This window comes from Centroberyx affinis, unplaced genomic scaffold (assembly GCF_046629955.1).
Source record: "Centroberyx affinis isolate AG114_WGS23_722 - 3 ecotype Tasmania unplaced genomic scaffold, CSIRO-AGI_Caff_v1 ptg002422l_1, whole genome shotgun sequence".
Taxonomy (NCBI): Eukaryota; Metazoa; Chordata; class Actinopteri; order Beryciformes; family Berycidae; genus Centroberyx; species Centroberyx affinis.
Window position 1 is genome coordinate 23,431 of NW_027280668.1, and position 21,305 is coordinate 44,735.

Here is a 21,305-nt window from a genome sequence, read left to right on the forward strand (position 1 = left end):
TCATAAATATTATCCAGTTCTTTTTATCGGAACAAGGCTTCAAAACAGCTACATAAACACAACAAAATCAATGGTTATCATTTTATTTGATTTTGAAGGTCTCTAACCCTAGTGCAATCTATTTACGGTGGATGGCCTGTGCCTAACCTGGATAGCTCTGATAAAAAGCCCTTCTGTTCTTTGAAACAGTTGGGGTCAGAGCTCTGGGTAAAAATCTACAAGCAACCAACCTAACCCTAAACCCTAACCCTAACCCTAGGACAGGGGAACATAGGACCCTTTGTCATGTTCCCATTATGTGCCATATAAATCTGGGGAACATAGGACCCTGGGAACATAGGAATGACTCCGTGCCGATCATTTTAACTTTGACAATGTTGGAACACAGTGAAGTAAGGTGTTGAGGTGTTTTACGTACGTTGCGGTAGACGAAGACGCGGAGTTTGAGGCCGCCCAGCGTCTCCAGCTCCTGGCCGTGGTACAGAGCCTTGGAGGAGAGCTGCTCCTTCACGATGTGATTGGTCATCAGCTTCCTCATCTCGCCCGTCATCGTCAGACTGCCTGCTCACCACACAGAGAGAGAGAGAGAGTTAAACAGAGGAGAGAGGGAGAGATTCAGCAGATCAGCAGCTTATCGTTATGTACTAGTTATTTATTTGTATTGTTTCTATTCAGTTGTATTTAGATGCTGTGGCAATGCTGCTCATGTGACATTTAAGTGGATGAAGCAAATCGAATTGAGAGAGAGAGAGAGAGAGAGAGAGAGAGAGAAAGAGACGGTGTTACCTTTGAATGCGTCGTTCAGCGGGGCCAGCAGGGTCAGGGCCTCGGTGCCGGTCAGGTGGGAGCTCAGACCAGCATCAACTAACATCTTGGTTACCGTGGAAACAGTCGAACCCTCAGCCAGCTCCAGGAGAGTCTTAGCTGAGAAATAAAATAACAGTCACACTACTGCGACAACTACTTCTACAATAACAACTAGTACTACTACTATTACGGCTACTACTACTACTACTACTACTACTACTACTACTACTAGTGCTACTACTGCTACTGCTACTACTACTACTAGTACTACTACTGCTACTACTACTGCTACTACTACTACTACTGCTACTACTACTACTACTATTACTACTACTACTACTACTAAATACTATTGTTACTACTATTTATGCGAAATAAATTCCAAGCTTGGTTTGGATGAGTAGTATTTGAGTATTAGCAGTAGTCGCTGTTGTAGCTGTAGAAGTATTTAAGTAAGTTGTCATACTATAGTAGTAGTAGTAGTAGTTTACTACTAACAGCATTGAGTAACTGAGTTAGGCATGAGCGGTTTGTTGATGTAATGGATGGCTGTTTATTTTAGTTTGGTGTGGATGTATTGCACTGGAAGTAGTTGTCGTAGTATTGATGGTAGTAGTAATTGTAGTAGTAGTACATGCAGTAGTAGTAGTAGTAGTAGATACAGTAGTAGTAGTTGTAGTAGTAGATGCCACAGTAGTATATGCAGTAGTACTAGATGCAGTAGTAGTAGTAGTAGTAGATACAGTAGTAGCAGTTGTAGTAGTAGATGCCACAGTAGTATATGCAGTAGTACTAGATGCAGTAGTAGTAGTAGTATATGCAGTAGTGGTAGCAGTGAGTACCTGAGTCGGGGATGAGCAGCTCGTTGATGTAGTGGACGACTCCGTTGGTTCCCAGCTGGTCCTTCCTGGTGATGATGGCCTTGCCGTTGAGCGTCATGTGATCTCCCTCACAGCCGACCTCCAGCACGGTGCCCTGCAGCGTCTCCATGGGCGTTCCCGACACCACCGACTCCGCACACTGCATGTTCTTCAGGATGTGGTAGTTCAGCAGGTCTGGGATCAGCAGCAGAGGGTTTGGAACGGTACAGTGGTACTTACAGTTCTAGTGCTACTAATAGTCAGTGGTGGAAAGTAACTAAGTACATTTACTCAAGTACTGTACTTAAGTACAATTTTGAGGTATTTGAGTATTTCCATTTGATGCTACTTTGTGCTTGTACTCCACTACATTTTAGAGGGAAATATTGTACTTTTTACTCCATTACATTTATTTCATAGCTATAGTTACTAGTTACTTTTCAGATCAATATTTTGTATTTAAAACATTTGATCATCTTTATAAAATAACTATAAAATAGCATTGTTATAGATTAGACTACCCAAAAGTATAGCTAAATTGTTAAGATTAGCTTCACGTTGACAACTTTAAAATGCTGCTTACATGTACATGTATGTCAATAAATCAGTATTAATATTCCAATAATTTATGAAAAATATAACTCTCTAAATGGGGACAGTTTGCATAATGAGTACGTTTACTTTGATACTCTAAGTACATTTTGCTGCCAATACTTATGTACTTTTACTTAAGTAAGATTTTGAATGCAGGACTTTTACTTGTAATGGAGTATCTTTACTTTGTTGTATTGCTACTTTTACTGAAGTAAAAGATCTCAGTACTTCTTCCACCACTGCTAATAGTAGAGGGGACCAAAGTGCTGTAAAAAAAGAGTCGATGCTGTGTATCTTATCTTTTGGTTAAAGCTGATATATTTTTAACTTCTAGACCTCTAAAGTCAGACTAAGCTCTCGGCGCTGTCAGGAAGGTGTCACAGCGCCTCCTTCACATTGAAAACACTGAGAGAAAGGAGCAGAGCGGATCCTGCCGCTCACCTTTCAGAGCCACTGGATCTCCCAGGATCCTGTTGAGCGTTTCTGGAGGAATCTTCTCGAAGGCTTCGTTGGTGGGAGCGAAGACGGTGTAGTGCCCGTCGCTCTCCAGCATGGTGGTCAGGCCGGCCGCGGCGATGGCCGTCTGAAACACAGCAGAGCGAGTCAGACCGGAGGAGGCGGTTCATCCTGCAGACAGTTCTTCATAGAAAAGTCACAATGAAACGGCATTTTGAGAGCATCACGCTTCCATAATGTGACGTATTTCCTGTTGAAACAGGATGTTGGGGCAGGACATGACGCAGGGAGGGATCAATCAAAAAGTGTAAACCAATGGGAGATCAGTTAGGGAGAGAGAGGCCGTTTGATCTGAAGGGCTGTTTTATTGGTTCAAGCTTTTATGGTGAAGTCACATGATGATGTCACTACCGAAGATTTTCCATTTTCCAGGAAGAAAAAAGTAATGAGAGTTGTTTTTTTTTGTAATTGCTTTGTCATTTTTTCAGCATAATTTTTTTTTTTTATCATTTTTTCGGCATAAGTATGATATTTTGAATGAGCTAAAATGAAAAGTCATTTTTTGCATTTCAACGTGACTTTAAGTAGCACCAAATTAGTAAGTAAGTAAACATGTTGTTGCCCACAAATGATGCAACAGGCACTTCTTGGGCCAATCAGCAGCAAGATGCATCTTCCCTCCAAGTTTCATCAAAATCAGACTGGTTGTGTACCAGTTAAGTTTAAAATTTTTCAGTGTATTTTTAAAAAACACTGAAACGTAGCGCCAAAATGTATTGTCCTTCTAAGTCGGACCAGTAGTACCTGAGATATAAAATTTTTGACCGGTAATTATATCGCCCCCATTAGACCAATCAGTGTAATTCTTTAGATTGATTGATTGACTGATTGATTGATCGGCTGCTGTACTCACCCGCAGCGTCTCCAGGTCGTCGTCGGTGTCGATGAAGGTGTGCACGTTGTTGGAGATGGCGGTGATGACGCGGTCGACCACGTGCACGATGCCGTTGGTGGCGTGCTGGTCGGTCTTGATCAGACGAGCGCAGTTCACCGTCACAATCTGAGGAGAGGAAGAGGAGGAGGGAGAGGAGGAGGAGGAGGAGGAGGGGGAGGAAGAGGAGGAGGGAGAGGAGGAGGAGGAAGAGGAGGAAGACGAGGAGGGAGAGGAGGAGGAGGAGGAAGAGGAGGGAGAGGAGGAGGAGGAGGAAGAGGAGGGAGAGGAGGAGGAAGGAAGAGGAGGAAGAGAAGAGGAGGAGGGAGGGGAGGAGGAGGAAGAGGAGGAGGGAGAGGAGGAGGAAGAGGAGGAGGGAGAGGAGGAGGAGGCCCAATTATTGCTATAATTCTATTATTCTTAGAAAACACTGAGAATAAATAATAAATAATATTTTCTCTTGTTTGTGTGTGTACTGACTCTGTTGGAGTAGTGGTGGGTGTGTGTGTGTGTGTGTGTGTGTGTGTGTGTGTGTGTGTGCACTGACTCCGTTGGGGTAGTGGTGGATGTGTGTGTGTGTGTGTGTGTGTGTATGTGTGTACTGACTCTGTTGGAGTAGTGGTGGGTGTGTGTGTGTGTGTGTGTGTGTGTGTGTGTGTGTGTGTGTGCACTGACTCCGTTGGGGTAGTGGTGGATGTGTGTGTGTGTGTGTGTGTGTGCACTGACTCCGTTGGGGTAGTGGTGGATGTGTGTGTGTGTGTGTGTGTGTGTGTGCACTGACTCCGTTGGGGTAGTGGTGGATGTGTGTGTGTGTGTGTGTGTGTGTGTGTGTGTGTGTGTGCACTGACTCCGTTGGGGTAGTGGTGGATGTGCACGTGGAAGTCCTGGTACATGGAGGCGAAGGAGGACCCGTGCCTCAGGTCCTCGGCGGTCAGGCGGCGGTTCACCATGTGGTAGTGAAGAGCGTTCAGCAGCTCGATGTTCACGTTGCTCACCAGAGCGTCCAGGATCTCCTGCATCACACACACACACACACACACACACACACACACACACACACACACATTGATACTGGTGTTTGCTATATATGGAACGGTGAAACGCGTCGTTCGCTACATGTTTTCTGTACTTGTATTATAAGAAAAATGGACTAAGGGCTGTTGGTGTGCGATTCTTCATGTGTAAAATATACTGTATATATTATCTTATGTCACATAAAATAGAGCTGCACAATTAATTGAAAATAATTGAAAATCGCAATATGAACTACCGTATTTCCTCTAATAGTGGCCGGTAGTCAATTAAAAGCCGGGTCTCTGATAATGGCCAGGGCCGTGGTCGACACGAACAGATAGAAATAAAGGCCTGTCTCTAATATAAGCCTGCTTCCAATAAAGGCCTGGTACCCTCTGCAGCTGAGGTAAATAAAGGCCTGGGCCAATATTAGAGGAAATACGGTAGTTCAATTTTGCATGAGGCTGCATTTTATCAGAGCTGTGGCTCCTAAACATGCTGTTCCTCTGGTCTATAGATTAAATTGCATTGTATTCAGACAGAACAAATCTTAAACATCTCAGTGTTTTATTAAAAATGTTTGCTGAAAAATCTGAAATATTGAAAACTCTGTATTGCAGTTCATATTGCAATTGCAATATTCAGCAAAACAATCGCAAAATGATTTTTTTTCAATATTGTACAACACCCACAGAACCTAAACACACACACACACACACACACACACACATACACACACATGCACATTTTCTCATACACACATACATGCACACACACACTGCACACAAGCACATATAGACACACACACACAACCAACCACCTCAATCAATCACCCAACAAAATCACCTTTCTTAGGGAAACACACACACACACACACACACACACACACACACACACGGTGTACTGACAGCAGGCAGGGCGGCCCAGGCCTCGTTGCTCGGGGCGAAGAAGGTGAAGCTGCCCGGACCGTCGATCTCCTCCTTCAGCTTCGCTCGGTCCGAGTACATCTGGGTGGTGGTCGCTCCAACCACACCCAGCGTGTTGAAGATGTTCACCAGGGGCAGCGCTGCACACACACACACACAGAGAGAGAGAGAGAGAGAGAGAGAGAGAGAGAGAGAGAGAGAGAGAGGGAGAGAGAGAGAGAGAGAGAGAGAGAGAGAGAGAGAGAGAGAGAGAGAGAGAGAGAGAGAGAGAGAGAGAGAGAGAGAGACAGACAGATAATCAGAATCAGGCTGGACTGGAGAGATTCGTACGCTTCTCCATCACTGCTGAGGCTTTTGATTTGAGGCTTTTTGACCACACTGATCCGTTGAGTTTGTTCATATTATGTAATTTTCATTTAGCCCATTGTGTGTCTGTGTCTGTGTCTGTTGTCCAGACAGGACTGATGACGCTCCATCTGTCAGATTTCCATCCGTTTTGACAGACAGAAAGTTCAACCAAGTTACGGACATATTTCTCACCACCCGTTTAGCCAGGTAAAATCAAGTTCCTAGGTTGGTTTGGGGAAAAATGGCAGACCTCACTTTGGGAACCACTGGTCTACGTATAGTGTAGTATAGTCTCTAACCTACAGCACAGAGCCAGCTGAAACCAGACAGCTGTGGGTCTGTGATCATCAAAACTGTAAAGACACTTCTCTCTGTTTGTTCTACAAATCAACGTTGACAGATCGTTCTTCACAAGAACACTAAAGTATCCATTTGGCATTTTCACATTTTATTAAGCTGGGCTCAGATTGCAGGAGTTTTAAAATCCTAACCAATTTTGAAATCGGGTTGCATCACGCACATAAGGAGGAACTTAACCGATTTTCTTCTCTCAAATCGCAAACAAGCTCACACTACAAGTTTAGCATGACGGTGCATCACACACTACAAGATATTATTAAGATTATCTCGCCTGACGGAGCTTCTGTATGCGACAAGTCATGTGACCATGGAGAGGCAGGAGGCAGATGTTTACAGACATGGAGGCGGAACAGCTGCTCTGGTGTTCAGCAGTTTACCAAAGAAAAGAGAAAGGCCAGACGAGTTTAGATGAGGAAATGTTTGGAGAGACAGACACACGGAGGTGAGAATTTACCCGTTCAGTTTTAATATCTGTTTGTTATAACGTTGGTACGCTATCGCTAGCCTAGTGCTAAAAGTGCTAAAAGGTTTACTGTTGCTAGGCAACACCGTCAGCTGTCCCGGCCCGGGACGTTAAAGTTGTATTGTCCAATGTTGAAAGGCATAATGACGTGACGTCGCCATGCAGATACTCGCAAATATCAGACAGGTTAGAAATTATCGGGGCGGCTCCGATGCGTCTTCGAACGGTTCAGGAGGTTCAGATCTGATCTGGACTCAGCTCACAGCACCAGATATTCTGCACCGAACTTCGGTTCCAACCAAGACTCAGGTCCAGATTTCTCCTCCGATTGTCAGGAGGGGCGAATCGGGGATAAATCGGCGAAAAACTCCTGTAATCTGAGCCCAGCATTAGAGAGTACAATGTACAGAACCAAGAGCGAGGGGATGACATGTGACACAGGTCCCAGGACAGATTCAAACCCAGAACACGTTTACATGGTACACATGTGGATTTGATATTTAGCTAAATATATCTATTCTGAGTTACTGTAATGATGTTAACGAGGCAAATATATACATTTTTAGTTACTCTAATGACAGTAATAGGTGGAAATCTTGATGGAGGACTTGTGTTCCGGTGTTTAGATGTGTTTTTGTGGTTCACAGACACTGAGTCAGAGGAAGTTATTTACTTCACATCTTCACTTCACACGGGAAACGTCTCTCATTATAATCCATTAGTTACAGCAGAGCAGCCAAAACAAACCGGTCTGATCCAGTTGTTTGTCGGCTGTAAACAAAAAGCAGCGGAGCAACAAGCGGAGCGGATCAGGTCCTGGATCAGCTCCGGCGGACGGGACACCCACAGCGCTCCTGTGTGTGTTATCATGTTTACAGTGAAGCTTCAGACCCAGCGGCCCTGTTTCCATCACACTGTCATGTGAATTTCAAGCAAACGTTTGAAATGTTGCAAAAGATAAAAAAGCATATCAGGCCTCACATCAGCTGGACTGAAGGGAATAAACAGGATTTCTCAATGTAGAACAACAGAGCTGTGTCGGAAATCTTTTTACGCAACAGGCAAGAGAAATAAAGTCTCTTGCTTCTCTTATGTGATTGTCATTCTCCATGTTACTGCACAACATTTCTGGAAATTCTTTATTAGAAATAACCAGGTGTGGGTAGTAACGTGTTACAAGTAACGCACATGAGTAAAAAAGTAGTTTTGGTAACACTTTATAATAACCATCATTAATAAATGGTAAATTGATAGTTAATTAAACTTTAGTTAATAGTTATTTTACTGTTAACAAACAATGAAATGATCATTAATAATGTATACTAATTATTAGTAATGCTATAATTTATGTTATTTTATCATTCGTTTGTGTAATATAAAATCATTTGTTTATAAATTATATATTGTATCATAGCTTTTTACCCTTTTTACCGTCTCTTATCAGCTATGATACAATATATAATTTATAAACAAGGCTGATGGAGGTTAGACTGTGTAGAACAGGTGGTCTTGATAAAATCTGCTTTTGTCTGTCTTTTCCTGATGTTTGTTCTGTTTCGTTCTGTTCTATGATTGATTGTTGATCAGTTTGATCTAGTCAGTCTCTTTCTCTGTTCCTGTGAGACAGACTGTGATAAAGAGCTGTAGAAATACATGAACTTGAACTTTTGATGCTGTGAGAGCAGAGGAGAGACCAAGTCAACTTTGCTCAGTCTCAAGTCAAGTCCCAAGTCTAAATGTAGATTACTAAATCAAGTCCAAGTCAAGTCCAAGTCATTATAGTCAAGTCTCAAGTCTAAATGTAGAACAGCAAGTCAAGTCAGAACAAATCAAGAGTCCAGTATCAATTTAATATCTTAAAGAAAACTAAATATCTAGGACTTTTCAATGCAATATGGTTTTAATAGGATAAAAACTTGGTAAGAGCATCATGAGTTTGATTTCTATAATCAGTTTCAACTTCAAATTCAGAAAACAGAATTTAAATTCAGTCGTCTGCTGGAACAAATCTCATCACTTTCAATCTAAGTCATTTACACAAACACAAGATCTCAAGTCAAGACTTTAGAAACCTTTTCAAGTCATCAGAGTACAAGTCAGAGTCAAGTCCCAAGTCACCAGAACCCAAGTCAAGTCAAGTCTCAAGTCTTCTCTTCATGCATCAAGTCAAGTCTCAGTCTATTAAAACTGTGACTCAGGTCTGAGTCATGTGAGTTTTGGATTGCAGTAAAGCAGCGGGAGGTTTCTCACCGGCGGGGCAGCCCTTCTCTCCAGGAATCTTCTCGTAACCGGGGCAACACTCGTAGCTGATCACCCTGCCGACAGAAACACACACACATCAACACAACACATCCTTCCTCTCTTTTATTAAACACTCGTCAGCAGCTGTTGTCTCAAAATGACATAAAAGCGACTCTCTCTGTCCTTCCCTTTTCCTCCTTTCTTTAGGAGCCACAGACAGAAAAATCCCCTCAGATCCTTCAGTCTGTGATGTTCAGTTCATTCCAGGAGTTATTTTGTGTTGAAGTGTTGCAATTTGCTTTTTTTGTTGAACCCACTTGCCCTCAACCTGCCTCCTCTACTTCTACTGCAGTTAGTGGTTTACTACGTTTCCCAGAATGCCTTTCAACAACCCCCCAGAGAATGGGCGGAAACGTGTTGTTTTCAATCAAAGGTTGGCGTGTGTGAATTGAAATAGTTTGAAAGTGTGATCATTCAGCTTCAGTGGAAAGAGAGAGAGCGATACTTGGTCTCTCCTCTTCTGATGGATCTCTCCCTGTATGATTGTTGAACGTCTCTCGGTACAAAATGGCGGCTCTAGAAAGAAGCCCTCGCTCTTTGGTTCTGAGGGACTGACACCAAAACCTGACGTTTACCTCTGAGGTTTTACATCCTGAAACATTTTCTCATATCATACTACATTGTCACTGTTTTTTTTTACCAGGCTTAAAGTGTTTTAGTGTGGATTTGCCTTTAATCGGTAGAGCAAATCTCACCTGGGTCCAGACCTTTGACTCCGCCCACTGCACCAGTTGATTGATTCTGGTCTGGCATCGTGACATGAAACAGCGGTTTCTCTCGGTTGAAAAATGATCGGTCCAATGAGCGCCAGGGGGGACTAACGATTAGCCAATCAGCGCCACGGGCGGGCCTAATGCCGTTGTCAAGCTGTGAGCCGGAACCAAGGAGGAGTAATAACAACAATGGCGACCGCTATAGACAAGATAGACGCTGCTATCCAGGCTGTTCTAAATCCATTAAAAGTACCAATTACTTTGAAATCCGAACAACACTGTGCTTTGAAGGCATTTATTCAAAGGGGAGATGTTTGTTTCACATCAGTGTCGACTTGAAATGACGTTAGATTCAGGCGGATACGTCGGTCTCTAGTGATTGGTTAGGGAAAATCGGATCCCCCTCCCCCACGGAAATCGGTTAGAGTGGAGGCAATGTCAGACTGAAGATGGAAATGGAGTGGAACGAGTCGCCAGTTCTGTCTGATATCAGAGAGAAAGAGCAAGGCACTAACACCGCCAGGGTTGGGGGTTTGATTCCCATCCCTGCATCCTCTGCACTGCTGGATCTGTGCAGCTTCAGCCTCAGTAGGCGCCGCAGTGAGCGGACTGAACCTTTCCCTCAGCCTCATGGCGTGCGTCTCCGTGTCGTGTGTTCCTCTGTTCCTCCAGACATTTCCACAGTAAATGTGGCCGAGCCGAGCCGGTTCCGAGGTCAGAGAACTCATTTCCTCAGTGGGGGTGGGGGGTGGGGGGTGGGGGGGGGGGGGACAGCAGAGCGGCCAAAGGAAACTCCTGACAGGGGGAGCAGCGGAGAGCGCCAGCCGAACGCGCCAAAACCATGAACCCAAACACTGCGCTAAAGACTTCCTGCTCACTACAAAATAAAGCGTCATTAAATAAAGAGCTTTTTAACTCCACTGGTTGGAAGTGTGTCCATAAAGTTTAACAGCTTCTCACTGAGTGGCTACAGCTTTAATTTGATGTTTTATCAGCTGGTGAGTCTGCTGAACTCTGGCTGTCTGTCTGCTGCTGCTGCTGTGAGCCGCAAAACACCCCGAAATCTGAATTACAGTAATCAATAACGATTACATGACAATTAGAATTGCAAAAGGCTGCGGTTTTCCTCCCAGGGAGCGATGTTCAGACAGTTTGATGGATGATCTGTTGCTGTGTGACTCCCTGCTCTACAAATCAGTGTTTATGTCCTTCATCTGATCCTTCATGTTGACACAGACAAACTTTCTTTCTCTGCGGTTTTAAAGGCTGAAAAACACATGAAGAAGATGCAGAACAACCTGTTTCCATATGCAGCAAAGAAAATCTCAATATCATTTGTTGAGAATATTGTACAAATAAATAAATGACATTACAATGACTTCACTGCAGTGTGTTAACCTGTGTATTAAGTACGCAATGATACTACAATATGTGCAGATTGAAAATCCTCCTAATGCAGAACATATTTGGACATCGTGATACACTAATTTACACACACACACACACACACACACACACACAGAGAAGAGAGAGCTGGTGGGAGCCCACACCTGAACCAACAGCGTCTTGTTGAGTTTTAATAATACAAAAGAAGAGAAGAAAAGAGAAGAGAAGAGAAGAGAGGAGAAGAGAAGGGAAGGGAAGAGAAGAGAAGAGGAGAGGAGAGAAGAGAAGAGAAGAGAAGAGAAGAGAAGAGAAGAGAAGAGAAGAGAAGAGAAGAGGAGAGGAGAGGAGAGGAGAGGAGAGAAAAGAAGAGAATCAAAGAGAAGAGAAGAGAATCGAAGAGAAGAGAAGAGAAGAGAAGAGAAGAGGAGAGGAGAGGAGAGGAGAGGAGAGAAAAGAAGAGAGGAGAAGAGAAGAGAAGAGAAGAGAAGAGAAGAGAATGGAAGAGAAGAGAAGAGAAGCCCTGCGGTCCTGCAGCCCGTTATCACTCGACGGAAAATGCAGTAAAAGGCAAACACATGGCAAAGATGTGAGCAATCAGCTACTGTGAGTTAGGTGTGTGTGTGTGTGTGTGTGTGTGTGTGTGCGTGTGTGTGTGTGTGTGTGTGTGTGTGTGTTGGGGGGGTAGGAATGCGTAAGATGGGGTGAAAGAGAGAAGAAAGTGCGTGTGTGTGTGTTGGGGGGTAGGAATGCGTAACATGGGGTGAAAGAGAGAATAAAGTGTGTGTGTGTGTGTGTGTGTGTGTTTCGGGGGGGGGGGGGGGGGGGGTGTCCCAGTAAAACGGCGCGGGGGAACGACTGGCAGCCAGACGGAGCTGATTATCAAAGCAGATGGAAACCCGACTCCTGTTTGTTCTCCACATAAACAAAGACGGTAGCCATGGATCTCTGACTGAACACACAGCCGAGGCCGCGGTAACTCAGCCGGCCCGGGACGTCCAGAGAGGAAGACGCTCGACTCGCGCCCGCTCGGGTTTTGGATCTGAAGGAAAGAAACCCGCCGCTGCCTCGACATCAGACAAGAGACAAACTGAAATCTTCCCCCATGATGCAACTGTCATCCTTCAACTTTGGGAGGAAGGGTTTTCTCTCCGCCTCATTTCCCTATGAAAACACTTTTCCCTGGAGTGCCGGGGGAAAAAAAGAGTCAGACATCAAAACCAAAGAGATGATTCTTCCAAACGAAACTGGAAGAGTCATTGATGGTTTTTTTTAGGAGGACAGCTGTAATCGTCCGTGACATAAAAATGACATTTTCAGGGACGTTGTGTAACGCTCCGGCCAGACGAGACGAATAAAAAGAGCTGAAGGTTCAGTTTACTGCAAATCTGACATGAGGATATTAGATATGGAGAAGATATTTGGACGTTTGTGTCCTTTGGGTATACTTAGTAGCTTAAAAAAAAAACCGAGAAGACAAGCTGAGCAGTCAAAACTATTAAAGAATAAAAAAAATCCCTATGTCAAATTTTATGAGTTACCATTGAGATTTTATGAATACCATTTTGAGGCTATTGACTACTGGCTATTGAGCACTGATCAAAAACAAAGTGCTTTACAGAAGAGTAAAAGCAGACTAAAAACCAAACAGACAAAAAACTATAAAGACAAAAATATAACATAATAATAATAAAGAAGAACCAGGATTTTCTATAAAAATACACTTTTAGAACAGATTTAAAAGAAGACAGTGACGATATGAGTCCTATATTTGGGTATTTGGTGACTTTGAATCAGACCTTAGATCGGGCCCAAAAAAAACAAGCCCGACCCGACCTGAGCCTGTGCCCGTTCTGTCTGAGCCTGGCACGGGCCCGTCCCATTGGCTGCTTTTATGGGCCTGAGCCCGGTTTAAAACCGAAATTTTCTTAGTAAGTTGGCTGTTTATAAGTAAACTAATTCCGAGTTGTTTTGAATGACAGAAATCTGTTACTGAACATCCTACTTCCTCTCACAAAGGACTCTTACATTACATTTCAAATTGTAACCTTTGATTGACTGGTGATAAAAACATAATTGACACAAGGAATTAACAATCAGACTTTGCGGATTACAGAGAAATTTGAATGACAGAAATCTGTTCAGAATTACACACGGGATCTTAATGAATAGCGACACGGAAGTGAAACTTGTTTCAGTTGGTTCAACAAACCCAGGCAGCCTTTGCGCATGCCTATGTACATATATATCCGGGGCCTACATATAACATTCTAATTATCACACCAAATAGCTTACTCCCCACCCCAATTATAAAAAAAAAAAAAAAAAAAAAAAAGACGTTATATCTGACCACCCGGTCTCGGGTTTGGGCAGAGAATTAAACCTCTGCTTTGAATGAGTAAAGGAATTGTTTGGAGTCAAGCTGCAGATCTGTCTAAAGTTTTGCGGGGAAGAGGGAGGGAGGGAGGGAGGGAGGGAGGGAGCGGGAATTTGTTGTCAGAAGGGGGGTGGGGGGGTGGGGGGTGGGGGGGTAAGTTACGGGCAGAGTTATGAGTCTCCCTCGCTGACCTCTGACCCCTCCTGCTGCCCCTCGTCTCTCCTCTGCAGCTCTCTGACGCAGCAGCAGCACAAAGACCGGGCTTGTTGAGCGTGAAAGCCGAGCAAGAGCCTCCGAAAAAACCAGACGACAGCACCGGCCCGTCTTCAAACAGCCCCCCCACCCCCATCTCCACCGCCCCCCCACCCCCCCACCCCAATCCCCCCCGCCCGTGACCCGGCCGTCTGTAAATCTAATTAAAAAGCCAGTGATAAAAGCCCCGGGGCGCTTTGTGTTTACTCAAGCTGAAGTCTCCTGAAGTCTCTCTCCGGCGGGACGGGTCTGAGGGGGGAAACGCTTCGGGACGGCCGGCCTGAATGATTTGTGTGTGTTCGGGACGTTCGGGGAGTTCGGGGCGTTCGGGGTGTTCGGGGCCCTTAACTCCGTCCTCTGAAAGACGTCGTTTCCTACAAACATCCAGCGCTCACTTCCTCTTTTCTTTTTTTTTTCTAGGTTTTTCTTTTTTTTGCTTTCCTGAGGATTTGAAATGAAAGAATCAGTGTTGGAAAAACCCATTAGACTCCACTTAGTCCTGTCAGGCTTTACACACACACACACACACACACACACACACACACACACACACAGTACATAAACATATACATATAAATACACAAACACCTGGACACACACACATTCATACCTATACACACACACACACACACGGATGTACATATACATACACACATACATATATTCACTAACATACATGCACACATACATACTGTACATAAGTATATATACACATGGACACGCGCACACACACACACACACACACACACACACACACACACACACACACAGAGCTCTATGTGTGTCTATGAGACTGTAGCTGCAGTGAAAGGTGGAAATGTTCGGTAACTGGAGCTGAACTTCTCTCTCCTTCCTCCAGGTATTTTTTTTATTTTTAGAATCAGATAAAGATATTTTTTATCTTTTCCAACAGAAAATGAGGAGATGAAAAGGAACAGAGAAGAGAGGAGATGAAGAGATGGAGAGAGAGAAGAATGGAGGAGAGAAGACAAGCAGAAGAAACAAATGAACAGAAGAAGAAAGAACAGAGAGGAGGCAAAAAGAGAAGCAGAAGAATGAGAAGATGAGGAAAAGGAGGACGCAAAGGAAGAGAAGAAGCAGAAGAGAAGAAAATGAGAAGAGAGGAGAGGAGGAGAAGACAAGAAAAAATAAGGGAGGAAAAGACAACAGTACTGAAAGCAAGAAAAGAGATGAGAGGAGCAGAAGGAGAGGGAAAAGAGCAGAGAAGAAAAAGGAGAGAAGGATAAAACAGAAGAAATGAAAAGAGGAGAAGCAAGAGGAGAAGAGGTGAAGAGAAACAGAGGAAGAGTAGAGTAGAAATGATTAAGGAAGTGCTGAAGAGAGGAGAGGAGAAAAAAGAAAAGCAGAAGAGGGGAGAAGATTAAAAAATGAAAAAAATGGAGGAGAAAAGAAGAAAACAGAAGAGGAGAAGCAAGAGGAGAGAGAACAGAAGCAGAAGAAGAGTAGAGTAGAAAAGATAAAAGAAGTGAACAAGAGAGGAGAGGAGAAAGGAAGAAAAGAGAAGAGAAATGAAGCGAGAGAAGAGCAGAGAATAAAGAGAAGAAAAGAGAGAAGATGGGAGGAGGAAAGAGAAGGCGAAAGGGGAAGTGAAGAGAAAAAAGGGGAAGAAGAAGAAAAGAGAAGACGTAGTAGAAGAAGAAGAGAAGGATCAGGATGAATCACGTCCGTTTGTTGCTGAACCGACAGTCAGATGTTCACTGGAAACTGAATCTGAAACCGATCTGCTCCAGTCTGATATGATGCAGTTTGATTGATTATATATTTACTGTAGATTTGATCAATACTACACTGGCTGTCTATGGGAAGAACCTGAACCTGAACTGACTCCAATGAGACATTTTGATCAGATTCCACACAAGTATGGATTAATATTATTAGTAGTTTTGTTAGTATCCTGGTTTCAGTGGAGAGTTTTCGTGTCCCATGATGGTCTGAGTGTTTCAGAGGCTTTTCCAGCCGGACAAGAAGAAACATATCAGAAGAAAAACACTGAATATTTGGTATTTTTTTTTGTGAAATATTGATTATCGGCACAAAACTGTCTAACTGTCTAACTGTGACAGATAACTGTAATGCAGCCAAGGAGACCAGGAGAAGACAACATTACTGTAAGATATATCACCATATTACAATAACCAAAATGCCAGATGATCTCTAGTCTGATATCATAATATATCGGTATTATATCGATATATTGCACTAGGAGCAGGCTATTTGTATTAGTTTTCTGTCTAGTTCAATTCTGTCTAGTTTTCTGTAGTTTTTTTTTTACCTTGTGCTCTATTGTATCTTGCTGTACTCGCTTTACCTTCTTTTTACCTCACTGTTTTAATCTCTTATTCTCACAAAAGCCCTTCTAGGGACGGGTGTTGCAAATTAGCATTAGCTATAAACACTATGATACTTGCATCGGATAGCTGTTCTCAGTTTGTCTATGTATATTGTATCTGTCCTTATCAAATAAACCACAAATAAATAAACATGCAGGTGTACCTAATAAAGTGGCCGGTGAGTGTATTGTTCATATGAGTTGTTCCACAGTTTGCACGCATCTTTGTGAGATAGAATAAAGACTGTGTCCTTTTTGTATTAGAAATGGTTCCTTTCAGCATCTGGCACCATGGGAACCACTTACTCTTCTGTACACCATCCATAATGTAAGTTAATCTATTCTCCAGGTAAGCAACCATCACCCGGGGTCATATTCCACTCTAAAAGATGTAGTTAAAAAAAACAGTTTGGTCAGATTTGGAGATTTACCAGCTGCTTTCCCCTGCAGAGACAGCAGTTCGTCTCCTGCTCTGCTCGTTCCCAAGATACACGCAAACAATAAATCCCATTTTTCATGTTTTCACACCAAACTTAATGCAGCCTTTCTGATTTTATGTGAAACAAAACGACAGTAAAGCTGCAGACAGTAAAACAGTAAAGCAGCAGATAAGGCCGCTAACAGTTTAAACAGCAGAGGATTTAAGGTCATTATCACATTTACAAGACTTCAGTTCACTACTGGGACTCACTGAGGAGGCTGGAAACTCGGCATCTCTCTGTCTCTCTCTCTCTCTCTCTCTCTCTCTCTCACACACACACACACACACACATACACACACATACACACACACTCCTCTAATCCTGTTCAGCCCATGCAGAGCGGGTTCTGTGACACAGCTGGTCCACTGCTGGACAAACCCTTGTTAATAAATGTGTGTGTGTGTGTGTGTGTGTGTGTGTGTGTGTGTGTGTGTGTGAGTGTGAGTGTGTGTGAGTGTGTGTGTGAATGTGTGTGTTTGTGTGGGTGCACATTTGTATCTGCATGTGCCTGTGTGTGTGTGTGTGTGTGTGTACTTGCATTGAAGTGTATATGCGTGTGTGAACATGTGTTAAAGTGTGCCTGTGTTAATGTGTGCATGTATGTGTGTGTCTCTGTGTGTGTTTGAATGTGTGTGTGTGTGTGTGTGTGTGTGTGTGTGTGTGTGTGGTTGCACGCTAGTATTTCCTCCCCTCCCCTCTCCTCCTGCAGTTTTCTGCTGACTGAAGTCTCCTCTCTTCTCTTCTAACAGAACAAACTCCTGAAGCGACCGAGCCGAGCCTCTGATCTGCTGAAACTCTGAACTGATCATGTATATTTTATTGATCAGGATTGGTAGCTGATCAGAGAACAGCAGCAAACATTCAGCAGGATCAAACAAACCTGTTCCTATAGAGAGAGATCAGTGCCAGCAGAGATTGTATATGAACTGCATTCATTTCAATCTTTCATATTGAACTGCTGAATTCACAAAATTAATTCTTTGATTTTCAAAAATCACAATTTGAGGCACAATTTGAAACTGAATGTAATCATTACTGAATTTAACTTTTAATGAACATTTCATATTCATGTTTCACACTTCAGACTGAGCTCACTGAGACAGGCCTGAGGATTTAGGTAAAGCAAACAAAGCAGCTTGAACTGCTTAAAGGATAAGGCTGGTGTTTTTTAATACATTTGTTACCGTCAACAAATCCTATGAAAATAACAAAATCAACAATGTTTGCTCTCCTCCTGTTACTTTCTGACTTCCCACGTTCCCTTTTTAGCCGTCAACCCAGAAGTCATTGGCTCCAATTGTAAGCTAAAAACCTTGAAGTACAGCTCACAAAGACATAGTTTCCATTTTAAAAATCGCTAACTGTTACCATGAAAAGTCAGGCTGTTGTAGTTATTACCAAATCAAATTCAAATGGCAACAAATTCTTCATTACGCCAGGGACTATTTTCTGTGCTACGGAACTACTTTCCTGAGATGGAAAACGTGTTTACAGCCGGATTATGAAGTTGTTTGAGGAAAAAGTGGTCCGGCCCGGTGCATGGTGATGATGAAATATGCTGCAGAGCAGCAGCATGGCTCTGTGACGGGTTTTTAATCGTTTTTTTAATACAATGGAGTTCTATGGCTGCTGGGACATGGCTGCATTGGGCAACGGCTACATGGACTAGACTTGTTGGCAAAACAAAATCATTGCTGATTTTGTTATTTTCATAGGATTTGTTGACGGTAACAAATGCATTAAAAAACACCAGCCTTATCCTTTAAACTAAACGTTAGCTAACAAACTGTTTAAATATTGCGAGTTCCTCCCAGTGAAGAAGAGAGCAGCAACTTAAAGCTGTAACTAATTTCTTTATTTCCTTGGTTTGTCTGTTGGCTTGACTGGGTTGATTGACAGGAGGCGGGGCCTAACGGAACCCCAGAGAACGTTAGAAAGTTTTATTTTGGAGAGGAAAAAGCGGAAATCGGACACACTGTGAACTGGAAACTTTAGCTTTAGTTTGCTTTGTTTACAGAAAGCAGAAAGCAGCAGCATGTCGCCCCCTGCTGCCTCGACTCGCTCCCACAGTGTTCCTGAACGCTACGCATTAAAAAACGTAAAACTTAAAAAATGTAAAAGTTTACAGCCTGATATCAGCAAGCTGATGCAGATTGTTGGCTTCTCCTTCACAGTGATGGATAACCTTTACTGACTGATTTAGAAGTCTCCAGTTGTTTTCTCTGCTGTTTGGAATTGAATGGGAGTGAATGAGTCAGAGAGCTTTGACAAAACTAATTTTAGAGTATCTTTAATTGTGGAGCATGCAGGTAAAAACTGTCAGAATTAATATTAAAGGGAAGGAAATCATAAAAAATTAGCAAAAAACTAGATTTGTCATTTGAATGAACTGTGGTGGCTTGGACTGATAGAGACATGGAGTTGATCTTTACTCTCTGAGTTAAATGAGCTGGTGATGTTGCTGCTGTAAGTTATGTAAGGGTTTAGGTGTCCCGTTGGCCGGAGTTATGTGAGGACACCTCCGGAGCCGGGACATTCCTCCGTCCCACAAACACACACATTCCTTCCATTATAACCCAGACACACAGTCCAGACCGGTCCCATTCAAACTGCAGAACCCAATAAAACAACTGCAGGTACAATCTTCACAGTCCAGCAGAAACAGTTTGGAAAAAGATTTAGACTCATTCAGTCACCTGGGGAGATTTACTCCTGGAATAAGCATTACCATACTGCAAAATATAGATTTCACATGCATTAGAATATGTTTAGCAATAGGGCCTATGTCAAAATATACAAAAAATGGCCAGAACTGTTTATATGGCATTCATTAGAAATAGGTTTTGTCCCCTGGAAACATATTTCCTTCCTGTGCACTGCTGACACAGCGGCCTGCATCAGCAAATATGTCAAAATTTCGGATATACTTGCATATTTTGGCTACTCACTAGTCATCTATTTCAAATTAATGTCATCTATATGTGCAAATCCATTTATTGGCCAATTTTTGTACATTTTCAAGCACATCTCTAACCATATTCTAAAGTTATGTGAAATGTATTTTGAGCAGTCTGGGCTTAAAGAACACTTTAATTGCATTAATGTATTAAAGGTAATAAGTGTTTGATGTGTGTAGGTAACACTCACGTGGGCTTGCCGCAGATCTTGCGGTGGTACCACTGCTTACAGTTGGTGAAGTATTTCTTATCAGTTCCCTGAATCTTCTGCATGGCACAAACATTTGGCCTGAAAAGACAAGAGAGATGAAAAATATATCAACAAGTAAACACAGAGTTAGTTAGTGCACAGATCCGCTCTAGGAATTATACTACTAGATAAATGTGGCAGTAAAACTTAACAATATCATGAATCTACTGTGAAAAATACCAGGAAGTCCACAAATTTCACTATGAACTCATTATTGAGCCCCACAGAATCACTTAAAGTCCCTACAGGAATCTTATAATGACAACATAGGAGCTAAAAAATACCATAAAGTACAAAAAAGTCACTATAAACTCACTATTGTGTATCACAGACACACTACAGGAATGTGAAAGTGGCACCACAGGAAAAAAAAAAAAAATCCCATAAACTGAAATTAGATCACAATAATCTCACTATTGAGCGCCACAGACACACTATAGGAATATTATAGTAATGTATTAGTGATATCACAGGAAATAAAAATACCATAAAGCACAATAATGTTATTATAAGGTCACTTTTGAGCACCATAGACACACTATAGGAATAATATTGTGATGCTGTAAGAGAAAAAAGTGCCATAAAATACTATAAGTTCGCTATTGAGTACCACAGACACACTATAAGACCATATAGGAATATTTTAAGAATATTGTAGGAATATTACAGGAACGTTATAGTGACACCATAAGAGATAAAAAATACCTCTAAGTATGATAATGTCACTATAGAGTCACAGACAAACTATAAGACCCTATAAGAACATTACAGGAATATTATAGTGATGCCATAGGAGATAGAAAATACCATAAAATACTATAAGGCCACTATTGAGTACTACAGACACACTATAAAACTCTAACGGAATATTATAGGAATATTATAGGAACGTTGTGACAGTATAGGAAATACCTCTAAATATGGTAATGTCACTATAGATTCACTATAGACGCTCCTGTAGGAACATTACAGAGATTTTTCCCTAACTTTTACGCACGGCCCGGCCCGGCCTGGCTCGGCTCGGTTCGGCCCGGTTGGTCCGGTCCAGACTCGGCTCAGACTCACCCGTGCTGCCTGCCTCTGATCCGGCTGTGCTGCAGCACCGACTGGTACGGAGACTTGGCGACACAAAAGGTCGCAACCAAGGCGAGAGACAAAGCGAGCAGCGGTACGAGCTTCATTTTTCCGTTTCTTCTTCTTCTTCTTCTTCTTCTTCTTCTTCTTCCTCCTCCGTGCGCCTCCGGTCCCTCCAGGCTCCAGGAGCGCACAGGGCTGCGGCTTTATAGCGGGGGTCGGTGGGTTTGGAGAGGGGCGGAGGAGGGGAAGGGGGGGGCAGGAGAGGGGAGGGGCAAGACACAAGACACCCTGACTAGGAAAGGAGTTGACAAAAAGTCAGTGAGGGAAAGTCAATATGTCTCCATGGAGGAATTTAACCTACAGTGTTTACATGCGGCGGTGTTCAGCGTCAGGATGAACTGGAC

The 21,305-nt window shown here is 42.9% G+C and overlaps 1 protein-coding gene across 2 annotated transcripts in view; it reads right to left on the reverse strand.

The window, feature by feature from the left end:
• Window positions 1–21,044, reverse strand: part of tgfbi (transforming growth factor, beta-induced) — a 42,479-nt gene extending 21,435 nt beyond the window's left edge. The window contains exons 1-10 of one of the 2 annotated variants that reach the window (XM_071533744.1): window positions 20,890–21,044; window positions 19,765–19,863; window positions 9,010–9,074; window positions 5,571–5,728; window positions 4,497–4,661; window positions 3,631–3,777; window positions 2,703–2,844; window positions 1,650–1,862; window positions 787–924; window positions 419–561 (exon numbers count right to left, since the gene is read on the reverse strand). In XM_071533744.1, the coding sequence (XP_071389845.1) occupies window positions 419–561; window positions 787–924; window positions 1,650–1,862; window positions 2,703–2,844; window positions 3,631–3,777; window positions 4,497–4,661; window positions 5,571–5,728; window positions 9,010–9,074; window positions 19,765–19,863; window positions 20,890–21,005 (1,386 nt within the window). In that variant the 5' untranslated portion in view covers window positions 21,006–21,044. Of the gene's footprint in view, window positions 1–418; window positions 565–786; window positions 925–1,649; window positions 1,863–2,702; window positions 2,845–3,630; window positions 3,778–4,496; window positions 4,662–5,570; window positions 5,729–9,009; window positions 9,075–19,764; window positions 19,864–20,889 lie in introns of both variants that reach the window. The other variant, XM_071533745.1, reaches the window with a different exon arrangement.
• Between the last annotated feature and the right edge of the window lie 261 nt (window positions 21,045–21,305).